Source organism: Hydra viridissima, unplaced genomic scaffold, assembly GCF_058129835.1.
Source record: "Hydra viridissima isolate aposymbiotic clone 2 unplaced genomic scaffold, HvirCarnegie_v1 scaffold_2, whole genome shotgun sequence".
In the NCBI taxonomy this organism is placed as follows: Eukaryota; Metazoa; Cnidaria; class Hydrozoa; order Anthoathecata; family Hydridae; genus Hydra; species Hydra viridissima.
In genome coordinates, this window is record NW_028324301.1 from 7,911,903 (window position 1) to 7,932,691 (window position 20,789).

The 20,789-nt window shown below is 28.7% G+C and overlaps 5 protein-coding genes and 1 pseudogene across 6 annotated transcripts; 5 read left to right on the forward strand and 1 right to left on the reverse strand.

The window, feature by feature from the left end:
• The first annotated feature begins 489 nt into the window (after window positions 1-489).
• LOC149891750 (uncharacterized) lies at window positions 490-2,575 on the forward strand (annotated as a pseudogene). Its single transcript, XR_016450339.1, has one exon. The product of XR_016450339.1 is annotated as an uncharacterized LOC149891750 (transcript).
• Window positions 2,576-6,535: 3,960 nt separating this feature from the next.
• On the reverse strand, window positions 6,536-9,311 carry LOC145184299 (small ribosomal subunit protein eS1-like). Its single transcript, XM_090080674.1, has 4 exons — window positions 9,181-9,311; window positions 7,433-7,536; window positions 6,811-7,317; window positions 6,536-6,699 (listed from the first exon to the last, which is right to left on the reverse strand). The coding sequence occupies exons 1-4, from the start codon at window positions 9,237-9,239 to the stop codon at window positions 6,581-6,583; spliced, it is 789 nt and encodes a 262-aa protein (XP_089936800.1). The 5' UTR covers window positions 9,240-9,311; the 3' UTR covers window positions 6,536-6,580.
• A 3,405-nt stretch (window positions 9,312-12,716) lies between these two features.
• On the forward strand, window positions 12,717-13,931 carry LOC145194696 (ubiquinone biosynthesis protein COQ4 homolog, mitochondrial-like). Its single transcript, XM_080072371.2, has one exon. It carries the CDS (start codon window positions 12,727-12,729, stop codon window positions 13,537-13,539), a length of 813 nt encoding a protein of 270 aa, XP_079928497.2. The 5' UTR covers window positions 12,717-12,726; the 3' UTR covers window positions 13,540-13,931.
• Window positions 13,932-15,153: 1,222 nt separating this feature from the next.
• On the forward strand, window positions 15,154-15,423 carry LOC145185327 (molybdopterin synthase sulfur carrier subunit-like). Its single transcript, XM_080061207.2, has one exon. It carries the CDS (start codon window positions 15,154-15,156, stop codon window positions 15,421-15,423), a length of 270 nt encoding a protein of 89 aa, XP_079917333.2.
• Window positions 15,424-15,425: 2 nt separating this feature from the next.
• LOC145185318 (molybdopterin synthase catalytic subunit-like) lies at window positions 15,426-16,793 on the forward strand. The gene has a single exon (XM_080061198.2). The coding sequence runs from the start codon at window positions 15,426-15,428 to the stop codon at window positions 15,876-15,878; it is 453 nt and encodes a 150-aa protein (XP_079917324.2). The 3' UTR covers window positions 15,879-16,793.
• LOC145191452 (uncharacterized) lies at window positions 16,198-20,557 on the forward strand. Its single transcript, XM_090080666.1, has 5 exons — window positions 16,198-17,141; window positions 17,348-17,477; window positions 19,318-19,424; window positions 19,948-20,044; window positions 20,317-20,557. The coding sequence occupies exons 1-5, from the start codon at window positions 16,198-16,200 to the stop codon at window positions 20,422-20,424; spliced, it is 1,386 nt and encodes a 461-aa protein (XP_089936792.1). The 3' UTR covers window positions 20,425-20,557.
• Window positions 20,558-20,789: the final 232 nt, after the last annotated feature.

Consider the following 20,789-nt stretch of genomic DNA (forward strand, 5'->3'; position numbering starts at 1 on the left):
AATATTTATGTGTCTGCTCTCCTCAATCAGACCACATGGCATTATAGGTTGCTAATATTTGGAAAATTGGCATTTTTTTTTTTATCCAATGGTACTTTATGGCCATTTACCTTTATTTTGGCATTTTGACACAGAAAAATTTAAGTTCTCGAAAAAGTATTTATTTTGGAAAAAAAGTTGAAATTAATTTTTGCCCCTCAAGAATTTTTAAGGATAATAAAAAACAACTTTTGACTTCCGATCCGAAGATTAACTAGTTGATTTCATTGATGAAATTTGTTCAAAATAAAATGACAGAATCATTTTGAAACAGCCGCGATATGAAAAAAGGCATTATTATGGCATTTTACATTCACGCTTCTGGCATTTCACATGTAAAAAATGTTGGCAACACTGAATTTAATTGTCAATTAAAACTACTAAAATATGACGACTTGGAATGCTCGCTTCTACGTTTGAGACATTAAAACGATTTTCCTAGCCGCATTAAAAAACGATTATTAATCTAATTATTCATTTTTCGCGGTTTAAACGATTGTCCTGTGGTATAAATAGATCTTGGAATAACTATTTTCTTGTCACTGTTTTTGTTTTCCTTAAGATTTAAAGACAAATATGGAGAATAATTTATTGCACAAACAAGTGAAAAGTCAATTTGAAATTAGTAAAGAAGGAGGAAAGTGTAAAATGTGCAAAAAATTTTACAAAGGCAAGTTAAGTAACCTCAAAGATCACCTTCTTCGAAAACACAAAGAAAAAGCTGGCGAAATTGACTTAGTTGAAACTACTTCGGCTACAAGGAATCGAAATAACGATGAGATTCAATTAATTAAACGAATCAAGCTGGATGTTGATGTAAATCAATTAATTAGAGAAATGATTAAGTTAATGATGAACCGTAACTTGTCTTTCGCGTCAGCTGATGAAATCGGACAATTGTCTTTAGTGAAAAATGCACTCAAAGAATTCAAAATTGTTATAAATCGTCACAGCATGAAACGCTACATTCAACTTGCGTGTGAAAATATTTTTTCGCTCATAAGAGAAGAAACTGAAAATGTTCTTGTCTCGTTGATGTTTGATAGTGCGTCGCGATATGGAAGAAACGTGTTTGGAGTTAGCTGTAGATATGTGAAGGACGGGCAAATAGCTGACAGAACCTTAGGCATACTTACTCAAGAAAGTCGACAGTTTGGCGAAATTTTAGCTGCTCAGTTAGAAAATGTAATTGGAAAAATTGGAAAATGTGCTAATGATATCTACGCAACTTGCACAGATCAAGGAAAGAACATGACGAAGGCTTCAAAAATTCTTCAAAATGCACAAGTTCAAATGAAAGTGATCCTTGAAATTTATGGTGACGAATTTATAGATTTCGAAGACGAGGAAATTGATATTGGCGCTTTAGAGAATGAAGAAGGGAATTATAGTGAAGCCCAAACTGTTTGTGTTGAAAAATCAGTTGGATCGTTCTGTTCAGCCATGTTTTGTGGCGCACATGTGTGTCAGCTAGCTGCTAAGGACGTAACATCAATGTTTGAAGATGCATTAAATAACATCAGAAAAGTTGCTATCGAATCCAAGAAAGTAGCATATATTCAAACATTTAAAAATCTAAAAAAACCTCGTGTAGACATTGAACCACGCTGGGATTCCACGTTTTTGATGATAGAAGATTTCCATACCAACGCAGAAGCATATCAAAGGCTAAGACACGACCAATTAAAATTAAATGATGCTTCATGGAGTTTAATAGATGAATATTTCGATGCATTTTTACCAATACATTCGGCTATGATGGATTTTCAATCCGCAAAATTATCAATTAGTGAATTCTACGTTCGATGGATTCAAATGAAAATAGGAATTGAGGACGTTCCAGCAGGTGATTTGGGATTAAAAATGCTACTGACCAACGCAATCAATACACGAGAACAAGTTTTTTTTTAAATGTGAAGCATTTATTGCTGCTTTAGTTCTGGATCCTAGATTTTGCTTTACATCGGGTCATCAACTGTTTAATACAGAAATGTTGAATAGAGGAATTATACAGCTAATCAAAATTCATCAAAAACTTTGTACTCAACGAGAACAATCAAGTTTTTCATCAACAGAAGAATCCATACAATTAAATGCGTCATATTCCTCAAATACTTCTGAAGAGATGATTCCTATGAACTCAGAAGAAATTTATGCTGAAAAAGTACGCCGTTTCATTGAATATACTGGAGGAGGAACCAGACAAGATGTTGCTAATGCAGCTTTAGAGTCAGATCAAGATATTCGTCAATTAATTTTAAAATGGACTCTTAATGAACCGCGAGTGTCATTAGACGTTGAATTCAACATTCTTGCGTACTGGAAGAAAAACCAGAAAACAAAATGGAATCGGCTTTATGAAATCTCGCAAGTAGTTTACGGTGCAGCGTTCTCCAGCGTAAAAGTTGAACGTGATTTCTCTGGACTCGCTTTGGTTTATAGCCATCTACGTACTCGCATTTCAAATGGTTTCTTAGACTCCATCATGGTGGTAAAAAATAATCTAGATTTGATTGATAAAATAAAATTTGTTTAAAAAACTAAACGTTTCACATTTTCTATTAGTCAATTTTTTATGGCGCCCTAGTGCAAGAATCGAGTTCTGAAAACCTTTTTAGAGTCGAAACAAAAAATTTTTTTATAACGTAATAAAGTTCTTTTAGATTTTGTGTTAGCAAAGTACTTGACAAAATTTTAGCACAAAAAGTCAAAGTTAATTTTGAGAATAGATTAAACGGCCGTGATATAAAAATCTACAACTGAATTGCATTTGGGTCAAAAGACTCCAGCATCAAGAGTTTTTTTAATGCGGCTAGGAAATTCGTTTTAATGTCTCAAACGTGGAAGCGAGCATTCCAAGTCGTCATATTTTAGTCGTTTTAATTGACAATTAAATTCAGTGTTGCCAACATTTTTTACATGTGAAATTCCAAAATCGTGAATGTAAAATGCCATAATAATGCCCTTTTTCATATCGCGGCTGTTTCAAAACGATTCTGTCACTTTATTTTGAACAAATTTCATCAATGAAATCAACTAGTTAATCTTTGGATCGGAAGTCAAAAGTTGTTTTTTATTATCCTTAAAAATTCTTGAGGAGCAAAAATTGATTTCATCTTTTTTTCCAAAATAAATACTTTTTCAAGAACTTAAATTTTTCTGTGTCAAAATGCCAAAATAAAGATAAAAGGCCACAAAATACAACTGGATAAAAAAAAAAAGCTAATTTTCCAAATATTAGCAACCTGTAATGCCATGTGGATTGTTGAGGAGAGCAGACAAATATTTGATTCTAAGGCATTTAATTGCCATTTTAATGGCTTTTACAATGTGAATGTTAATGGCTTTTACAACGTCTTTAATGGCTTTTACAATCTGAATTCTAAGGCATTTAATTGCCATTTTAATGGCTTTTACAATCATTTACAATCTGAAAAGGGATGTTTTCTCTTTAGAAAAAGTGTAAGAGAAAAAAAAAAATTTTAACAACCAAACATTATCATTGATGTTTGTTTTATTTGAAGTAAATTTTCGGTTAAGATCACAACTCTTCAAAAAACGATTCTGACGGTTCGATTAAATTAAAAGATAAACGTTGGCCAGATATTTTCTTACGGCTAAAATTGTATTCTAACCGCTGCTTTAAATTGTCGTTCGTCCTGTGGTTAATCTATTTTAACCTGAAACGCCGCGCTGGTGAAAAACTATATTTTTAATAAGGTTTGCTTCGACCATAAATTATTCGACCTATCATGGAACGGATATAAATATTCTGACAAAGAATTATTTTCTATTTTTATTATGTTGCAGACGATTAGATCGTAGAATTTATGCTGTAAATGGTTCGACCCTTTAAAAGTTCTACTTTCCTTTCTACTTAACATAATTTCTAGTGCGGCACAGGACGCCATATAATAAAAACCACATTCAATAATAAAAACTAAGTTTGAGACTAAGTTTTTACATTCTAACAAGGGGAAATCGAAACTTTTGTTTTACTCGTCAAATTAATCTAAAATGAGCAATAAAGTTGTACGATTTTTTCTTCTAAAATAAGAAACAGCAAATGTCTCAGACATGAAATTATGTCAAAATATGTGGATAGAAAATATTTCTGACATAATTTATGTCGGCAGAAAATGTCTCAGATATAAAGTTATGTCAAAATATGTGGACAGAAAAATGTTTCTGACATAATTTATGTCGACAGAAAATGTCTCAGATATAAAGTTATGTCAAAATATGTGGACAGAAAAATGTTTCTGACATAATTTATGTCGACAGAAAATGTCTCAGACATAAAATTATGTCAAAATATAAGGACAGAAAAATGTTTCTGACATAATTTATGTCGACAGAAAATGTCTCAGACATAAAATTATGTCAAAATATGTGGACAGAAAAATGTTTCTGACATAATTTATGTCGACAGAAAATGTCTCAGACATAAAATTATGTCAAAGTAAGTTCGCAGAAAAATATTTCGGAAATATTTTATGTCGGCAGAAAATGTTTCAGACATAAAATTATGTCATAGTTGGTAGGCAGAAAAATATTTCGGACATATTTTATGTCGGCAGAAAATGTTTCAGACATAAAGTTATGTCAAAGTAAGAGGACAGAAAAATAATCATGACATATTTTATGTCGGCAGAAAATGTTTCAGACATAAAGTTATGTCAAAGTAAGAGGACAGAAAAATAATTCTGACATATTTTATGTCTATGTAAAATATGTCTAAAAATATGTCGACAGATCTGCCAGACATATTATGCCGTAACAACTCTGCTTGTACCCTTGAAATAGGGTACAACTAATATTTAATGATTGATTCTATTTTACTGAAACATAATGGGAGGGGGAAGGGGTGCCAGAATGGTAAATTGGGCAACTTTAAGTAGTAAGGCTATCATCAGACAGGCAATATTCTGCGGCCATTTAGAGCTTAGAAATACATAACAAGATAGGTGATGCGAAATCTAAATATGATCCAAAGGTGATCAAGATTAATACCGATTGCGTATTATATTATATTTTGAAGATCAACACCGCATTTGTTACTTTTTAATCAACATATACAAAATAATGTTTTTACCCTATTTATACAACTTTAATCGGTTAAAAAGAGATAACTTGGTTTTTTAATGATCATCATAAATGTGCTATATATGGCACTCTCATGGTAATTTGTCACCACAACCACGCAGGATCGGCATGTCCAAGTTACAAAAATAATTTTAACGTAAATTTCTTCTGATCAAAATATGTAAAAAATAAAATTTGCAATATATTTCAAATCTGTAAATAAAAAATAGCAAAAATAATAGTAAGTTTGTCAGAGATGAATATAAATACTTTAAAATACCTTAGCTTTTCTACTATAATGTAAAGTAATACACTCCATTAGTTATTGTAATTGTTTTCATCAAAACAATACAATAGCTATTGTAATTGTAATTCATTAAAACAAAACAATACAATAGTTCTCGAATTTATTGTATTGTTAGAAAAAAAACAATACAATACTTGTTGTAATTGTTTTTCATAACAGCAATACAATACCAAAATAAAATTTTTTTGTTGTTTCTGTAATATTACAATACAATATTATTGTATTGTAATGTGTAATTGTATTTAATTTTTACAATTACAATTACAATAGTCCTAACCCTAATTTGAGCTAAAGAAATAAAACTTGATTATCATCAGTTTCTTAATTTTCATAACCATTCTTTAATTCCGCCGCCATCTTGGGAGGCCAAAACTGGCTTCAAAAAACTTCCCGTAAACGCTATCCAGTCATATTTTGAGATCAGTGGTTTTAGTATACTGTCAACCGTTTGCATGTGATTGTTAGAAAAACGCGTTATCAATTAACTCGCTAAATAGAATTTTCCCATTGTCTAAAATATTAAGGTTAAACCACAAGTTCCTTTTATGCTTGGATTCACTAAGAACAAAACCATTAGATGTAATAGTGCCCATCATAGCTTGACACCGTTGCCCTTGGTTTCGCACTAACTCATATCGAGGGTCGTTTGGACGTGTTTAACGGAAAAATTTTGATTCAGTCGCTTTCCACCTTGGTATGACCATGAAAATTTTTTGTATATATTTTTTATTGAGAAATAGTTCATTCAGCATTATGAAGTGTTTTTAGAAGATGAAATCTAAACAAAAACCTTAGTGATTTTATGCAATTCGCCCGTACAGCAAAATCAGTGTGCGATGAGAAACTGTAAGGCTTTAAAGCAAAAATTGATGTGAAGTACTTAGTGTAATAGAAGGGAAATAGTTAAGGCGTGAACTACACTCAATTCAACATTTTTTCAATAACACAAGTGGTGTTTTGGTTACTTTTATCAAACTGTGCATACCTTAACTATAATAATTAATACAGGTGTAACCTTGATAGTAGAAAAAGGGCGATCTTGCAATCACTTTCTAGAGACTCAGCTTTAGCATAAGATAATAAATTCAAGAAACAATACATAAATAAGTAAATCCTAATAAGGCGATTGGATTATATTCTTTTTTAAATTTACACTGAATCTAGAACTGGTGGCTCAAAGTTGTCTGGACGATCAATAACAACACCTCCAGCAGCATCAGTAGTTGCAGTAGTACCAGAACTCTCATGCATTTCCATAAGCTTATTCACTGAAAGATTGATAAATTATTTCAAAATAGGAAAACATACAAGGATATTAAATATACATTAAATATAAGAATATCAGTATAGTTGTAAAAGATATTCTTAAAACAACATACCATCAAATTTAGGCTTCTTTAAGCATTTTACTTTGCGGATGAAACAGTCATGAAGTGGATAAATACTTTGACATGATTTCTCAATATCTGAGCCCATACTGTCAGGAAGTAGTTTGTTGACAACATCTTTCAAGTCTTTTGTTGTCACTTCACGAGTAATTATATCAACCATTTTTTTCCTAATGGCTCGCACCTGAGTTGTCTTGGCATAACAGGTTTTTTTAATCATATTTGGTCGACGTCTTGTAAAGCCAATAGCAAAAAATCGTAGTAAATATCCATCAGTGGTTTTTACATCCACATGTGCCTCAATGCAGGTTTGCCATTTCTTAATGAGGGATCGGAGTTTGTCAGTTGTCATGGACATACCATGGAAGTTTGTAATGACATTTCGCCCTTGAACATCTTCAGCAATCAATTTAAACTTTCTAAAAGAAACTTCATCATTGTTCAGATCTGCTTGAGCCAGTTCAAACACTCTTCCTTTTAAACCATCAGATGCAATTTCTAAACAAACAAACACTTTTTCATTGCCAAAAAGACTAGGCTAAGAAATAGAAAATACAATTAGCTCAGTTGTAATCAAAAGGGAAACAAACAAAAAAAAGCTCTTAATATTTACTTGTTCCTACAGTTCGAGAAACAACAGTTTTCCCAATTGTTCTCACATTGAAATTAGATGGGGCTTTCACATCATACCAGTCTTTTTTTGAAAAAGGATCTACACTAAAATATAAATTCAAAAATTTTAAATATGCAACTTTTTTTATTTTATTTAAAATAAAAAACTTAATATATATACAGTAATAACAAATGTTTATATTAGAGAAACTAATAACTAAACACAAATTTTAAAAATAATATATATTAGGTACTCAGAAGTATAAATAATGGAATAATCAACTGAATATGATAAAGCAACTAAATTTTAAGGAAATTGGTTCCTTTACTTTTCTTTGAATTCTATTATTGCAGTTTTAAAAATCAAACTTAGAGGATGCTATTTGACTTTATACACACCCATTTTTTTTTATTCATTGATTTTAATAAAGAACTTTATGCTGATTAAGAATCTTATGAAACATAGATCTCAAAATCAATGGAAAGTGCTAATTGGAAGTTGAAAGTACAAAAATGTACACAAATCCCTAATATTCACAATCTTGAATAATGATTTTTCTTTCTCTAAAAGTTTTCTTTAAAAAGTATTAACCTGGCTTTTATTTTTCTATAATAAAGATTTTGAATAATAGAACATTAGGGGAATTCAATCATATTTATCACACCAATTAGTTTAAACTAAGATTCTTACTGTTGTCTTGAATATCTTTTGAAGTTTTTATGAAAGAAGCTGGAAAATTCTTTCATTAATTATACTACAATAAAATTTAAATGATTAAAATTTTTTATCTTGAAAACAAATATATTTAAAACTATTATTTTTTTTTTTTTGATTCTTCAAGTCAATATCTTGTGAAAATTTACTTTTATTATGTTTGGCAATAGAATTTCTAAGAAAAGTTTTGCTATTTCTTCATTTATCCACTTATCAAGTCTTTTCAAAGACCAATTGTAATTGCTAAAACCCTAACATCTAGGATCGTGTAAATCAAAATCTATTAATTACATTTTTTGCAAAGAATATTTAAGAACTCTATTTTTACTATTTGATGAAAGTTCATCTTTACAGTAATAATAAATAAATTGGTTGAAAAAAGCCATAAATTCTGTTATAAAATTAAATAAAAAAAAGGAAATCACAGCTTGTTTGTATATCTGATTAAAGTCGAAAGAACTTTTGCTCCTATGACAACCCAAAAAATATTTCTATGATAAACACCAGATTACAATTCTTAATCAGCATAAAATTCCCTATCATAATCAATCATAAAAAAGGGAGATGCAAAAGTCAAGTGGCACCAACTTAATTATTATTCAAAATAAAATAATACTAAAATGAACCACAGGGTCAGCATTTAACACCTTGCAACTAATTTATACATCTTTATATGTATATTTGGTATTGCTTACATAAATATGCTAAAATACAAAATTGGATTAATAGTAACAAGCAGTGAGGTAGAATTTTTCTCTCCATGCTTTAGACCTTTTAAAAGAAATAAAATTTTCCAGTTTACTCTTAAAGTAATTATAATATTATTAATGAAACTAATGCATCCAGACTTTATAAAACTGAGTCAGTTTAAGAGACTGTACCCAACTTTATTAGATAACATACACTTTGATCAAATTAGTGATCATTTATATCGAATATTATCAACAGCATCGCTTGTTAAAATTAAATATAACTAGCATTATTGAGAAAAATGAAAACAGAACTTTTTAATTAAACGTAATTTTTCCACTTACATCTTTTTTTTGGATCCTTTCTTGCCTTTGGAAAGCCTCTTGTTCTTGCCAACCGCCATGATGGACAATAGTTTGACAAGGAAATTTAAAAGATTTACAACGGCGACCGACAAGAGAAAAGAAGGAAAGTATATAATGACGGTAGCCGATTTTTATGCCATAAGAACACCCCCTCAAAAGCCAAAAAGAAGTTTTGTTTTTGGTAACGTAAAACACTCATGATGTCTATGAGAGTGGTATTCTAGTATTCTATTTATAAAGAGCCACCTATAACACACCTAAATAGTATAAAAGAAAACGCGAGTTTAATTTAGTTATGTTAATATAAATAAATATTCCATGCTTTACTGTTATTATTATTGATATATACATGCATATATATTAAGACGTACGTGGTATATTAAGACCATTGTTTAAAAGAAGTCTAATCATTACAGGTTCTTCGTCAGTTGCAACACTTACAAGTTTATATAGAGGTTATTCAAGCATGTTTACTACTTCATCGAGCACATTTCTAAGATTGGTAGTTCGAGTTACTTTCATGAGAGAAAGGTCTAATATTTCTTACTTCACCTTTAGGTCTGCAGATAAATATCGGATAAAAACGGCTAATGTTGGAAATGAAAAGTGTATACACTCGTCGAGACCTCAACAAAATACAGTAGAGTTTTTCAAGTTACTCTATTTTCAACATTTTTAATAATTACACTTATGCAACGCCCAGCCATCAAAAAACTCTGTTTACTCTGTGATTTTTGCAGCTCTAAGAAGAGAAGATTCCTTATTGCTTATAAAGATTGGAATTTATTTTATTTTTTTGAAAAAAGTGGGTTTTGACAAGTGGCGATGACGTACTTTTTAATGTCGACGTTGCTTATTTTGTAGTCGCTATTGTAACTATAAATAAGACAATAACTTTCAACTATTATTAGTAGAAATAAAAAGAGTTATAGCAATTCCTTTTAAAAGATTCTTTTTTCTTTTTTGTATTTTTGTATTTTATAATTTCTAATGCCATTTTTTCATATGCAATTAAGTTTTTTTACCAGGCATCTTATTTAAAAGCAGTTAGTAGAAACATTGTATTCTGAAGCTGGGCAGATTTATCTAAATGCTTATAAAGCATCTCATTTTTTACAAAAAGGTACGTAATAATACGTATATGTCCTGTGTAACTATATATCTATTTTCTTTTGTGTTTATTATCAATAGTTATGTTTTGATCAGTATACTAGGTACTCAGTAGTTCAAAAGACGAAACTGAATTATTTTATTCTGACTCATTGTTTACATACTTGCAGTTTCTTAAACTAACAACTAATGGGGAACAAAAAAGTTTTCACGAAAGAAAAAAATCGGAAGAACCAGTGATATACGCTTTCTACAAAAACTAAGGGAACACATTGAAATTTGATTTAGATAAAATATAGTCTAAGCAAGACAGACATACATTGACACTGCAATATAACAAAAAAAATTATAGAAAGAAAAAATGTGTTATTTCAATTTTAAAGTTTAAAGAACGTTAAAGAGAATATTGTTAAAAGCATATCAGATCAGTTATTAGTGATATCTATTGGTCTTAATAACCTCAGTACATCTATGAGGCATAGATTCAATAAGTTTTTCAATTTAAACTTGTTTTATTTGTTATCTGTTATTTGAAGTTTCTGTTGCAATTTTGAACCTACTAAGGAAACGTACTTTATCTAATATATGTATTGAATTCTTTTTAACGAGCTCTGATGTATTCTTGGATTCATTGAAGACTTGGAACTTCCATTGTAAGGCTTTTTTTTTCCTGCAAAAGCTATCATTTAATTCTCCAAAACTGAATGATATGCGTATTTATCCATTAAACCTTCTATGCGAAAAAGTAGTCCTAATCTAGAAAAATCCTGAAAAGCATTCCCAAACCATCATGTTTTTTACCAGCCCCATATTTCACTGTTCATCTTATGTACATTGGTTTTAACCATTTTCCAACTGGTTTTCTCACATTTTGTCTATCCTCTGAACGTCTTAGGTTAAAGTTTGACTCATCTGACTGTTGTAATTATATTTTATTGCGGCTTTATAAAGTTAATTAATTTTAAATAAAATTTTTTTCTACTGTTTTACCATCCAATTCCTGTGAACCTTGACGAACTCCAAAAGATAATTATGATTTTTTTTTTTTCTTCATAACTATCAACACCCTGTGCATCACCCGAAAGTCACCGTACAGTATTTTCTGAAACGTCGAGTTCAGGTTCCGCGTATCTCTGACACAAATGTTTTCACGTACATAATAATTTTACGATCAGTATGAGTAGTATTTTTCTTCGGTCAACCACGTCTCAATAGTTTCTTTTGGCTTTATACTTATCAACTTATAAACGTTTTAAAATCGACTTATAAACGTTTTGACATTTTATATAATTCACTTTGTGTTGTTCCAGCATTATAATCATCCATTTTTTGTTTGCTTAAAAAGCACCCTTATATATATTACCTGCCATTCTGACAGCTTCCAACTATAGCTTTACTATAAGATTCTACTAAACAGTGTGTTGTAATATTTCAAGTAACATAAATGAATTAACTATAAAACTATTAGCTCTTCCTTAATAAAACCCAGCTTCGAAATAAACAATTTATGATTAAATTGCAGTGCTGTTCTACAATTTAATGATGATAAAATAAAAGTTTCCTTTGTTTTTAAAATTTTACTATTGTATTGTAAATGTTACTATTGTATTGATGTAAAAAAAACAAATAAAAACAGTTAAAAGAGAGTCAAACAAGTAAGAACAAATAACATATCTAATAAAGGTTTTTTAAGCTAAAACTGTTTTATAATTATTTCAAAAGTTTTTGTCTCTTGAAAAAGCATATTCATTTAGAATTCTTTAAGTTTTGGAGGACAGTGTAGATATGTTGACTGCATCCAACATTGTAATCAAAGAAGTTGTAATTAAGGAAATATATTGTGAAGCTGCACAAAAAAGCTTACACAAAATGAATGAACTAAGTTTTAAATCATATATTACTGAGTTACTATGATGGTAAAGAGTTGGTAAAAAAAAATTATAGAAATGATTATTTGCACTTATTAGTATATGTTATATAAAAGTAAGATATATTAAGATAATCAATGTGGCTGACTTATTTAACAGTTATTTATCAACAATAAAATTTTTAGACAAGAAAGAACTTTCAGCATTGTTATTTAAATCTCAAAAAAATATCATAAGAATTTCGGACATTGTGTAATTGTTTAACTTAAGTGGGGATGAATTTTTTATATCCAAGTATCAAATATTAACAATATTCATACTTTATAAATATTACTTTATAAATATTCATACTTTATAAATACAAAAATACATAAAGTATGAAATTGTTATTAATTTAATTGTCATAATTTATGTATTAATATATATATATATATATATATATATATATATATATATATATATATATATATATATATATATATATATATATATATATATATGTATATATATATATATAAATTGTTTTATTACTCTAGAATCCAATAAGATGAAAGTAAGCACAACTCAATATCTGCATCTGGTTCAGTCTAGAAGCCTGTTAAAGTTTCTTTTTAACATAAGAAAAATTTCACAACACCAAAGTTTTGTTCCAAAAAGTTCCAGTGAACTTTATGAGTTACATTTACAAATATCTCCTTTGCAAAAAGGTTTGTTAACTATTGGTTCAGCCTTTGCAGCATTGTATAACCCTTATCGAGGGGATATGGTAGCTACACTAGGTGAAACAACAGGACATTCAGCTTTAGAAAAATTGCATTTAAAAATGTTAAATGATGATATTGGATATAGCATTTTGAAAGAAAAGCCTATAATTGACAGTCAAAGCTTGGATGTTAAAAAATTGCTCTGTTATCCAAAAAATACACTTGGTTACTATTATGGTCATTTTATGCATTCTCAAAACTTGTCTGCTGATGACAGATCTCCTGTTCGATTTGTTAATGATACAGAGCTTGCCTATGTAATGAAAAGATACAGACAAATCCATGATTTCTGTCATGTTATGTTAGGATTTTCTGTAGATGTTTCAGCTGAACTTGTTGTAAAATGGTTTGAATGGTTTCATTTTCATCTTCCAATGACTGCTTTATCTTCAGTATTTGGACCTTTAGCATTAAACCAGGAAGAAAAAAATAAACTGATAAAATATATCCCTTGGGCAGCCTATACAGGTATGTCAGCAAAACCTTTTTTAAATGTCTATTTTGAAAAAAATTTGGAAAGAGATATCAGAGAGATGAGAACTGAACTGAACATTTATGACCCGCCAAAAGATGGATTACTGCATAAGTATTGGTAAAGAAATACAAGTGAGTGTCAATTGATAGAGGAAAAAAGAAAGATTTTATGAACTGTAAAGTTTTATCATTAGACCAATTCATAATGAGTAAAAATCTATAACTTAATTTTGTGTACAAATGTGTGTGTGTGTGTGTGTGTGTGTGTGTGTGTGTGTGTGTGTGTGTGTGTGTGTGTGTGTGTGTGTGTGTGTATGTGTGTGTGTGTGTACATACATATCTTTGCGTGTGTATAATATTAGGAAGAAAACTGAGTTATAGAAGTTTATCTTGTCATTTGGAGGTTTGTTGTTGCTCAACAAAGTTGTAATTTAATCATAAAGATTTTTTTCTCAATTTAACAGTTTTTTTAACAATCAAGGCACCTCCTCTAAACAATGAGATGGCCTACAGATTTACTGTTGTATTTTTTTTGAGACAACAGAGCTATTACATTTTACCTATTCATTCTTCAGAAAGTACAAATAGTTTTTAAAAGTGCACTATGCTTTGGCTAGCCACTAGCATGTCACATAGTACCAGGAAACATAAACTTAACCACATGAGTATACAAATGTCATTCATTGGTATACTTTAATAGAATTAAAGTTTCATAATTTCTAAAGAATAATATTTCCCTAAAAAAAGTTTTAATGTTTGATTACAACAGATTATCAGAGTTCAAGAATAGTGTTTTGATTCATAGTTGCTTAACTATTTTTTTGCTGCTTTCATTCAACATATTTTCCTAGTTTCAAATTTCTCTGTATTTACCTACCAATACATGGTATTGTTCCTAATGTCATAATTTTATACCATAATTTTATAATAATTTGAAACTGTCTAATAGTAGTTTACTTTTCTGTGTGTGTGTATACATACATACATACATACATACATACATACATACATACATACATACATACATACATACATACATACATACATACATACATACATACATACATACATACATACATACATAATACATACATACATACATACATACATACATACATACATACATACATACATACATACATACATACATACATACATACATACATACATACATACATACATACATACATACATACATACATACATACATACATACATACATACATACATACATACATACATATATATATATATATATATATATATATATATATATATATATATATATATATATATATATATATATATATATATGAATTGTTACTATTAAAGTTGTTAGTATTAAAATTGATTACTTTTAATTTTAAAAGATTTGTCTAATATTGTTATCTAAAATGTTTAACTTTGTTGAGTCACCTCTAAAGTACTCTTTAAATGGTTTATACATATTTTATACTTATGGTTTTATGAAATAAAACTAATCTTTAAGTGTTAAACATTTTTGTCATTAAGCAATAGCTAATTTATTTGATTTGTTTCATTTGTTTATTGGTTTTTCATCATGAACTTTTTAGTTTGGAAGTTTATTAAAGTTTTTAAAATATTTCCCTTTAGAATAATAAATATATCATAATTTATTTATGCACTAAATATATGAATTCATTTATGAGTATTAGTTTATATTATGAGACATTTTTATGAAACATATAAATTGATCTTTTAACAGTTAAACTATAATGGATAAAAGTATCTTAGTAAAAATACTTTTCTTTGCTAAAAGTTCAGATCTTGTGGGGAAGAGTGAAGGAGAGCTTTTTTTAAAAAAATCTGATGCTACATTGGAAGAATTGTTAGTATTCATTGAAGAATCATATCCTGCCCTGAAAGCTCTTTGTCATAATTATATTATTGCTCATAATTTAGTGTATATTTCAGATAAAGAAATTAATTTAAGGTTTCGACCTGGAGATGAAGTTGCCATAATTCCTCCTCTTAGTGGTGGTTAAAAATGTCCCAGTCTCAGTGCAGTGATATGATATTTACTATGACAAAAGAAAAACTTAATGTTATGTCTGCTTTAGAGTTTGTTGTTCTTCCAACAACGGGTGGGACTTCTATTTTTGTTGGTACAACCAGGAATAATTTTCAAAATAGGAATGTTGTTACTTTGTTTTATGAGGCTTATGAAGCCATGGCAAATAATGAAATGCTGAAAATATCACTAGAAGCCAGAAAAAAGTTTAACATAGCAAGAATCTGTATTATGCATCGTCTGGGTGAAGTTCCTGTAACAGAGTCAAGTGTAATTATTGCTTGCTCATCTGTGCACAGATCAGATGCTATTAATGCAGTTGAGTTTTTGATTAATGAGCTCAAAGCAAAAGTTCCTATCTGGAAAAAAGAAATATATGCTGAAGGAGACTCTGAGTGGAAGGAAAACGCAGAAGTTTTTTGGAAATAATGACTTTTTTAGATATTTTCTATTGAAATCATATGTTAATTTTGTTTGTAATTGTTGGTTTTTTTACATTATATTAAATCCTTTTTTACACATACCTTTCATAATCTATAATTTGAATTGAGAATTGCCCTTTTTTTTTGTAATTTTAAAAAGATTATTTTAAAAATTTAATACAAATAAAAATTACCAATTAAATTCCCATATTTTATAAAAGAAATTTATTTTATGTAGATAAATCTTCAAAGGTTGTCAAAACTTTAAGGGAATATTTTACCAGTAATCACTCAACTGTTTTTTTTTTATGCTTAGATAAGTAACTATGTTTAGTCTAGAAAACACCTGGGAATGTGATGATGGTCAAAGCAAGCTAAATGCTAATCTATTTGGGATTGATTTACAGAACTGCAAAAAAGAACATCAATTTATTCCTCAAGACTCTGATGTGTCCACAGAAAAATCTAACAGGCAGAAAAATTGTAAGAGAAAGCAAACTGATCTGAATGATAAATCGTTGTGTGAAACAAAAATTGATAACAAAAGAAAGAGAAAGAAAAATCAATCCAATATCTATAAAAGTAATAAAGAAGAGACTTTTGAATCAAAAGAAAATAATTACCCTACACTAATTTCTACAAATACCAATGCTATTAGAAGTAAAGAAGCTGGTATACAGAAGAAAGTAAAAAAGAAAGAAAAGAATACAAAGTCCAGCAAACTAAAAAACAACATTAAAAATGAAAATGATGTGGAATCTCATACTCCAGTGCCATCTATCAAATTGGATGATAATGTAACCGACAGAAAAGAATGTTTGACTGATTTTTCTACAATTACTAAAAAGAAACAGAAAAAGATCAAAAATAATAATTTTATGAATCTTGAACAAAAAGAAGGTAGAATTTCAAAAAATCACAATGATAATAGTATTGAAAGTAAGATGGTAAAAATAGAAAGTGCTGATCTTGCAAGAAAAAATTTTATAGACAAAAATCCTATAAAAATTAAAGAACAAATTAACAGTGTAAATACATTAAAAAATACTTCTAAATATAATAAGTTTCAGGCAAAATTAAACAGAAAGCTTGATGGGGGGCACTTTCGTTGGATCAATGAGCAGCTATATACAAATCACAGTTCAAATGCACAAAAGTTGTTTAGATCCAATTATCAATTATTTGAATTGTATCATAAAGGCTTTTCTACACAAATAAAGCATTGGCCACAGAACCCAGTTGATTTGATGATTAAATATGTGTTAGACAGGTATGGAAATTACTTAAGTGTATTTTCTTTTTTCTTTTTTTTTTTTTCTTGTTAATTTTGCATTCCATTCTATCATTAAATATCATTAAATAAAAAGTTACCAAATAATTAGCCAGACATATTTATTATCTTTTAAAATGTTTATTTAATTAAACTTTGCTAATGGGTGCATGTCTTTAAATGACAGCTCATACTTTACTACACAGAGATAAAGATTTGGTAGTATGTGATTTTGGATGTGGTGAAGCAAAGATTGCAGCTTCAGTCCCAAATGTTGTCCATTCTTTTGATCTTGTTGCAGTCAATGATAGAGTCACAGCCTGCGACATGAAAAAGGTAAGGTGTGCAATACAACAGATTTGAAAACAAGCAATAGTTAAATCTGCTTATCTCAGACAATGAATAATTCAAATTTTTTATTATGATAAAACTTTTATCTGCTCAAACTACTTCATATACATCGTTATAAAATATTTGGTTAAAATCCATTTAGTTAAGTCAAATATTCTTGATTATTTACTCAAATATTATTGATTATCTATTGGTTTGAATTTAGCAGACTTACCTGTATTACAAACTAAGCATAAATTAGTTTTTATATTAACAATAAACTTATTTCAAAACATTCTTGATTATTCACTTAGATTAAACTACTTTTAAGTAAAAAATTTAAAAACTGTAATATATGTCAGAAATGAAATGTCCATTTATAATTTCCACCAAATTTAGCACAGTTGGTTATGTTTTAAGAGAAAAGAAACTCCCAAAATTTAGGCCATAAGCATTTATTGTTCCTAAGTTATAACCATTTGAATATTAGCTCAATTTGCAAATCGGCCAAATTTAATGTGGAGATGGTAATTTAGATTTTTTTTTTAACTTCATTAAAAATGTAATATATTCTCAAAGTACAGTAAAATCTTTTGAAACAAGGTGCTGACTTGTCATTTTTCTCAATTAAAATATATATAAGAAAGAATCTTTATGGAAAAAATTATTTTCATTTCTTCAAGACTGAATGAAAATGCAAAAATAACTTCCATTTGTATGAAATACAAAGATGTATAAATTTTTTCTAAGACTTTTTTGGTAGTATTATTTTATCAGCAGAAATAAATCCAAGCTTAACATCTACTAAATTATTCCTAAAAAAAGGCAAATCTGTCTTCTACATTCAAAATCTGACTACTATGGTTCGTTTCACCGATTGCCGCCATTTTGATTGCATAATTACACTCAATGACATTTTTCCTGCTCTTCAAATATTTTTCTGTCCCAAAAATCCCAAAATTTGTTTACCATTTTTTAAAAAAAGTTTTTTGTTGAAAATTTTTTTTGATTCCGATCTTTGTTTCAAATGATATCAGTTGGGAATGATGTACTTACAATAGAAGCAAACAGTGGCATTTGAATTAATAAATCTGACATGACATATCTCTCTTGTTTCTAATTCTAGATCAATTAAACTAATACTGCCAAAAATATTTGAAAAACTTCTCAGGTGACATTTATCGCCAGTTATAACTGTGCATTAAATATCTATTCAGCTTTTAAATTCTGATAAAGTGTGATTTTTTAACTCTTATTGTAATAAGTCATGAAAATAGGTTGCTATCTACACAAACACAATATTTTTAACTCTTATTGTAATAAGTCGTGAAAATAAGTTGCTATTTATACAAACACAATGTTTTTGTAAATATACTTATGGTTTACAAAAGGTATTAGGTAAGAGTTCTGTTATTTGAATTTTAAAATGCACAAAATCCAAAGTAGTATGATAGAGAGAAAATTTTCTCTCTGGTTCTCCATCTCTCAAAGTAACCAATTTCTATGTTCCAAGAAATTTCGCTGCACCCTTGAGAAGATAGTACATTTTTAATGCAGTTTAAAAATTCTAAATTCCCTACATTTAAATGAGTCAATATTCAAAATGGTCACAGCTTAGGAACAAGAAACATATTTTTTCTTAATGTAATTAACAACTACCAAATTTGGTGAAATTCTGAAATGGTCGGTGTCAAGGTCAACTTAGTCCCATCTCAAGTTTTGGCCTAATTTTACAAATAATAACCGTAATTTTTTAAATATCATAAATATGAAGAAATCTTTCTACATAAGTTTATAATTATTTTGCCTACAAACTCTAGCGTTATTCTTAGGCTATATTTTATAGGTTCCTCTTCAAAACGAAACCAGTGACATTGCAATATTCTGTTTGTCGCTGATGGGAACAAATTTGGAGGATTTCATAGTTGAAGCGCATCGCATTCTCAAACCTGGGTTAGATTTGACTAAATAAATGCTTTTAAATATGAGGAAAATAATTTATCAAAACAAACGTTATTTATTCTTTATAGATAACTTATAATATTATCAATCTATCTTTTCTATTATAAACTTCCATCTGCATTTCCTATGTTAAAATCTCTATTAGTCATGTAATATGGAGATGTTATATACACTAAAGAAGTTCTATTGTATTTTAGTTTTCATCCAATCTATGAATGGTAAATAGCGCTTTTGACTAAACGATCACTATTTTCTACGCCTCTCAATTTAATTGATTCTTGCTAAACATGAGATTTCCTATACATTTTTTAAATACATTTATATACATTTTTTAAATGTATTTTAGAAATAATTGTTTAAATTGCTTTAAAATTGTAATTAGTTGAACCAGGAATGCCGTTAGGAGATTAAAAAAAATAGACCTGCAAAATTCAAATCTAAGTATATAATGTGTAAGTGTTTAAGATTATTGTTGTATATTTCTTTTTTTACTCATGCTGTGTCATTGTATTAGGGGCGTTCTGAAAATAGCTGAAGTGAAGAGTCGGTTCGAGAATATCGATTTATTTATAGAAAATATATGTACTGTCGGTTTCAGTTTGAAGTTGAAGGTAAATTACTGAGTTTTTAAAACTGCTTTGAGATTTTGTCATTTAAGTCAATATCATGAAAAAATCTCCCGTAGCTTGGAGATAAGCATTAGGTTAGCCGGGTATTTTTTTTAACGGAATTTTTCTTCGGGGGGATTTTTTCCTAGATCTTCTAAATCATGTTAAATAGAAACTCAAGCCTAAAAGATAATGGTTTTCTTTTGGTTATTTACAATTGATTGCTTAAAAAAGATATTTTATCAGAAAAAATAATTTATTGATTTGCTTAACAGGACGATTCCAACAAGATGTTTGTAATGATCGATTTTGAGAAGACAAGTCTACGCCCTACAAAAAACATCGTCATTAAACTTAATCCATGTATTTATAAAAGAAGATAAAAAATGTTTAGCAAAATTTTAAATATTTCTGGTATGGTTGAAATTTAAATACAGATTATAACGTAATTATTTTTTACTCGTAAAATTTGCAAGTTCCACGTAGCCAATAAATTATATTAAGTGGTGTAAAAAATACTGTTATTTGTATCGATCTTTGGCTGATCTAACTACCGATCGTGTCTATTTCTGATATTCTTGAACAACTTGAAATATTTAACTCTTTATAAAGTAAAACATCACAAACGTCTCTATGGCCAACTTGCAACTTAAGATGTTAAACTTAAAAAAAAAAAAAAAAATATTTTATTCGTAGAAACCGATCCAAGTCTTAACAACTTCAGAATAAGTTTAACAGACTGACAAAA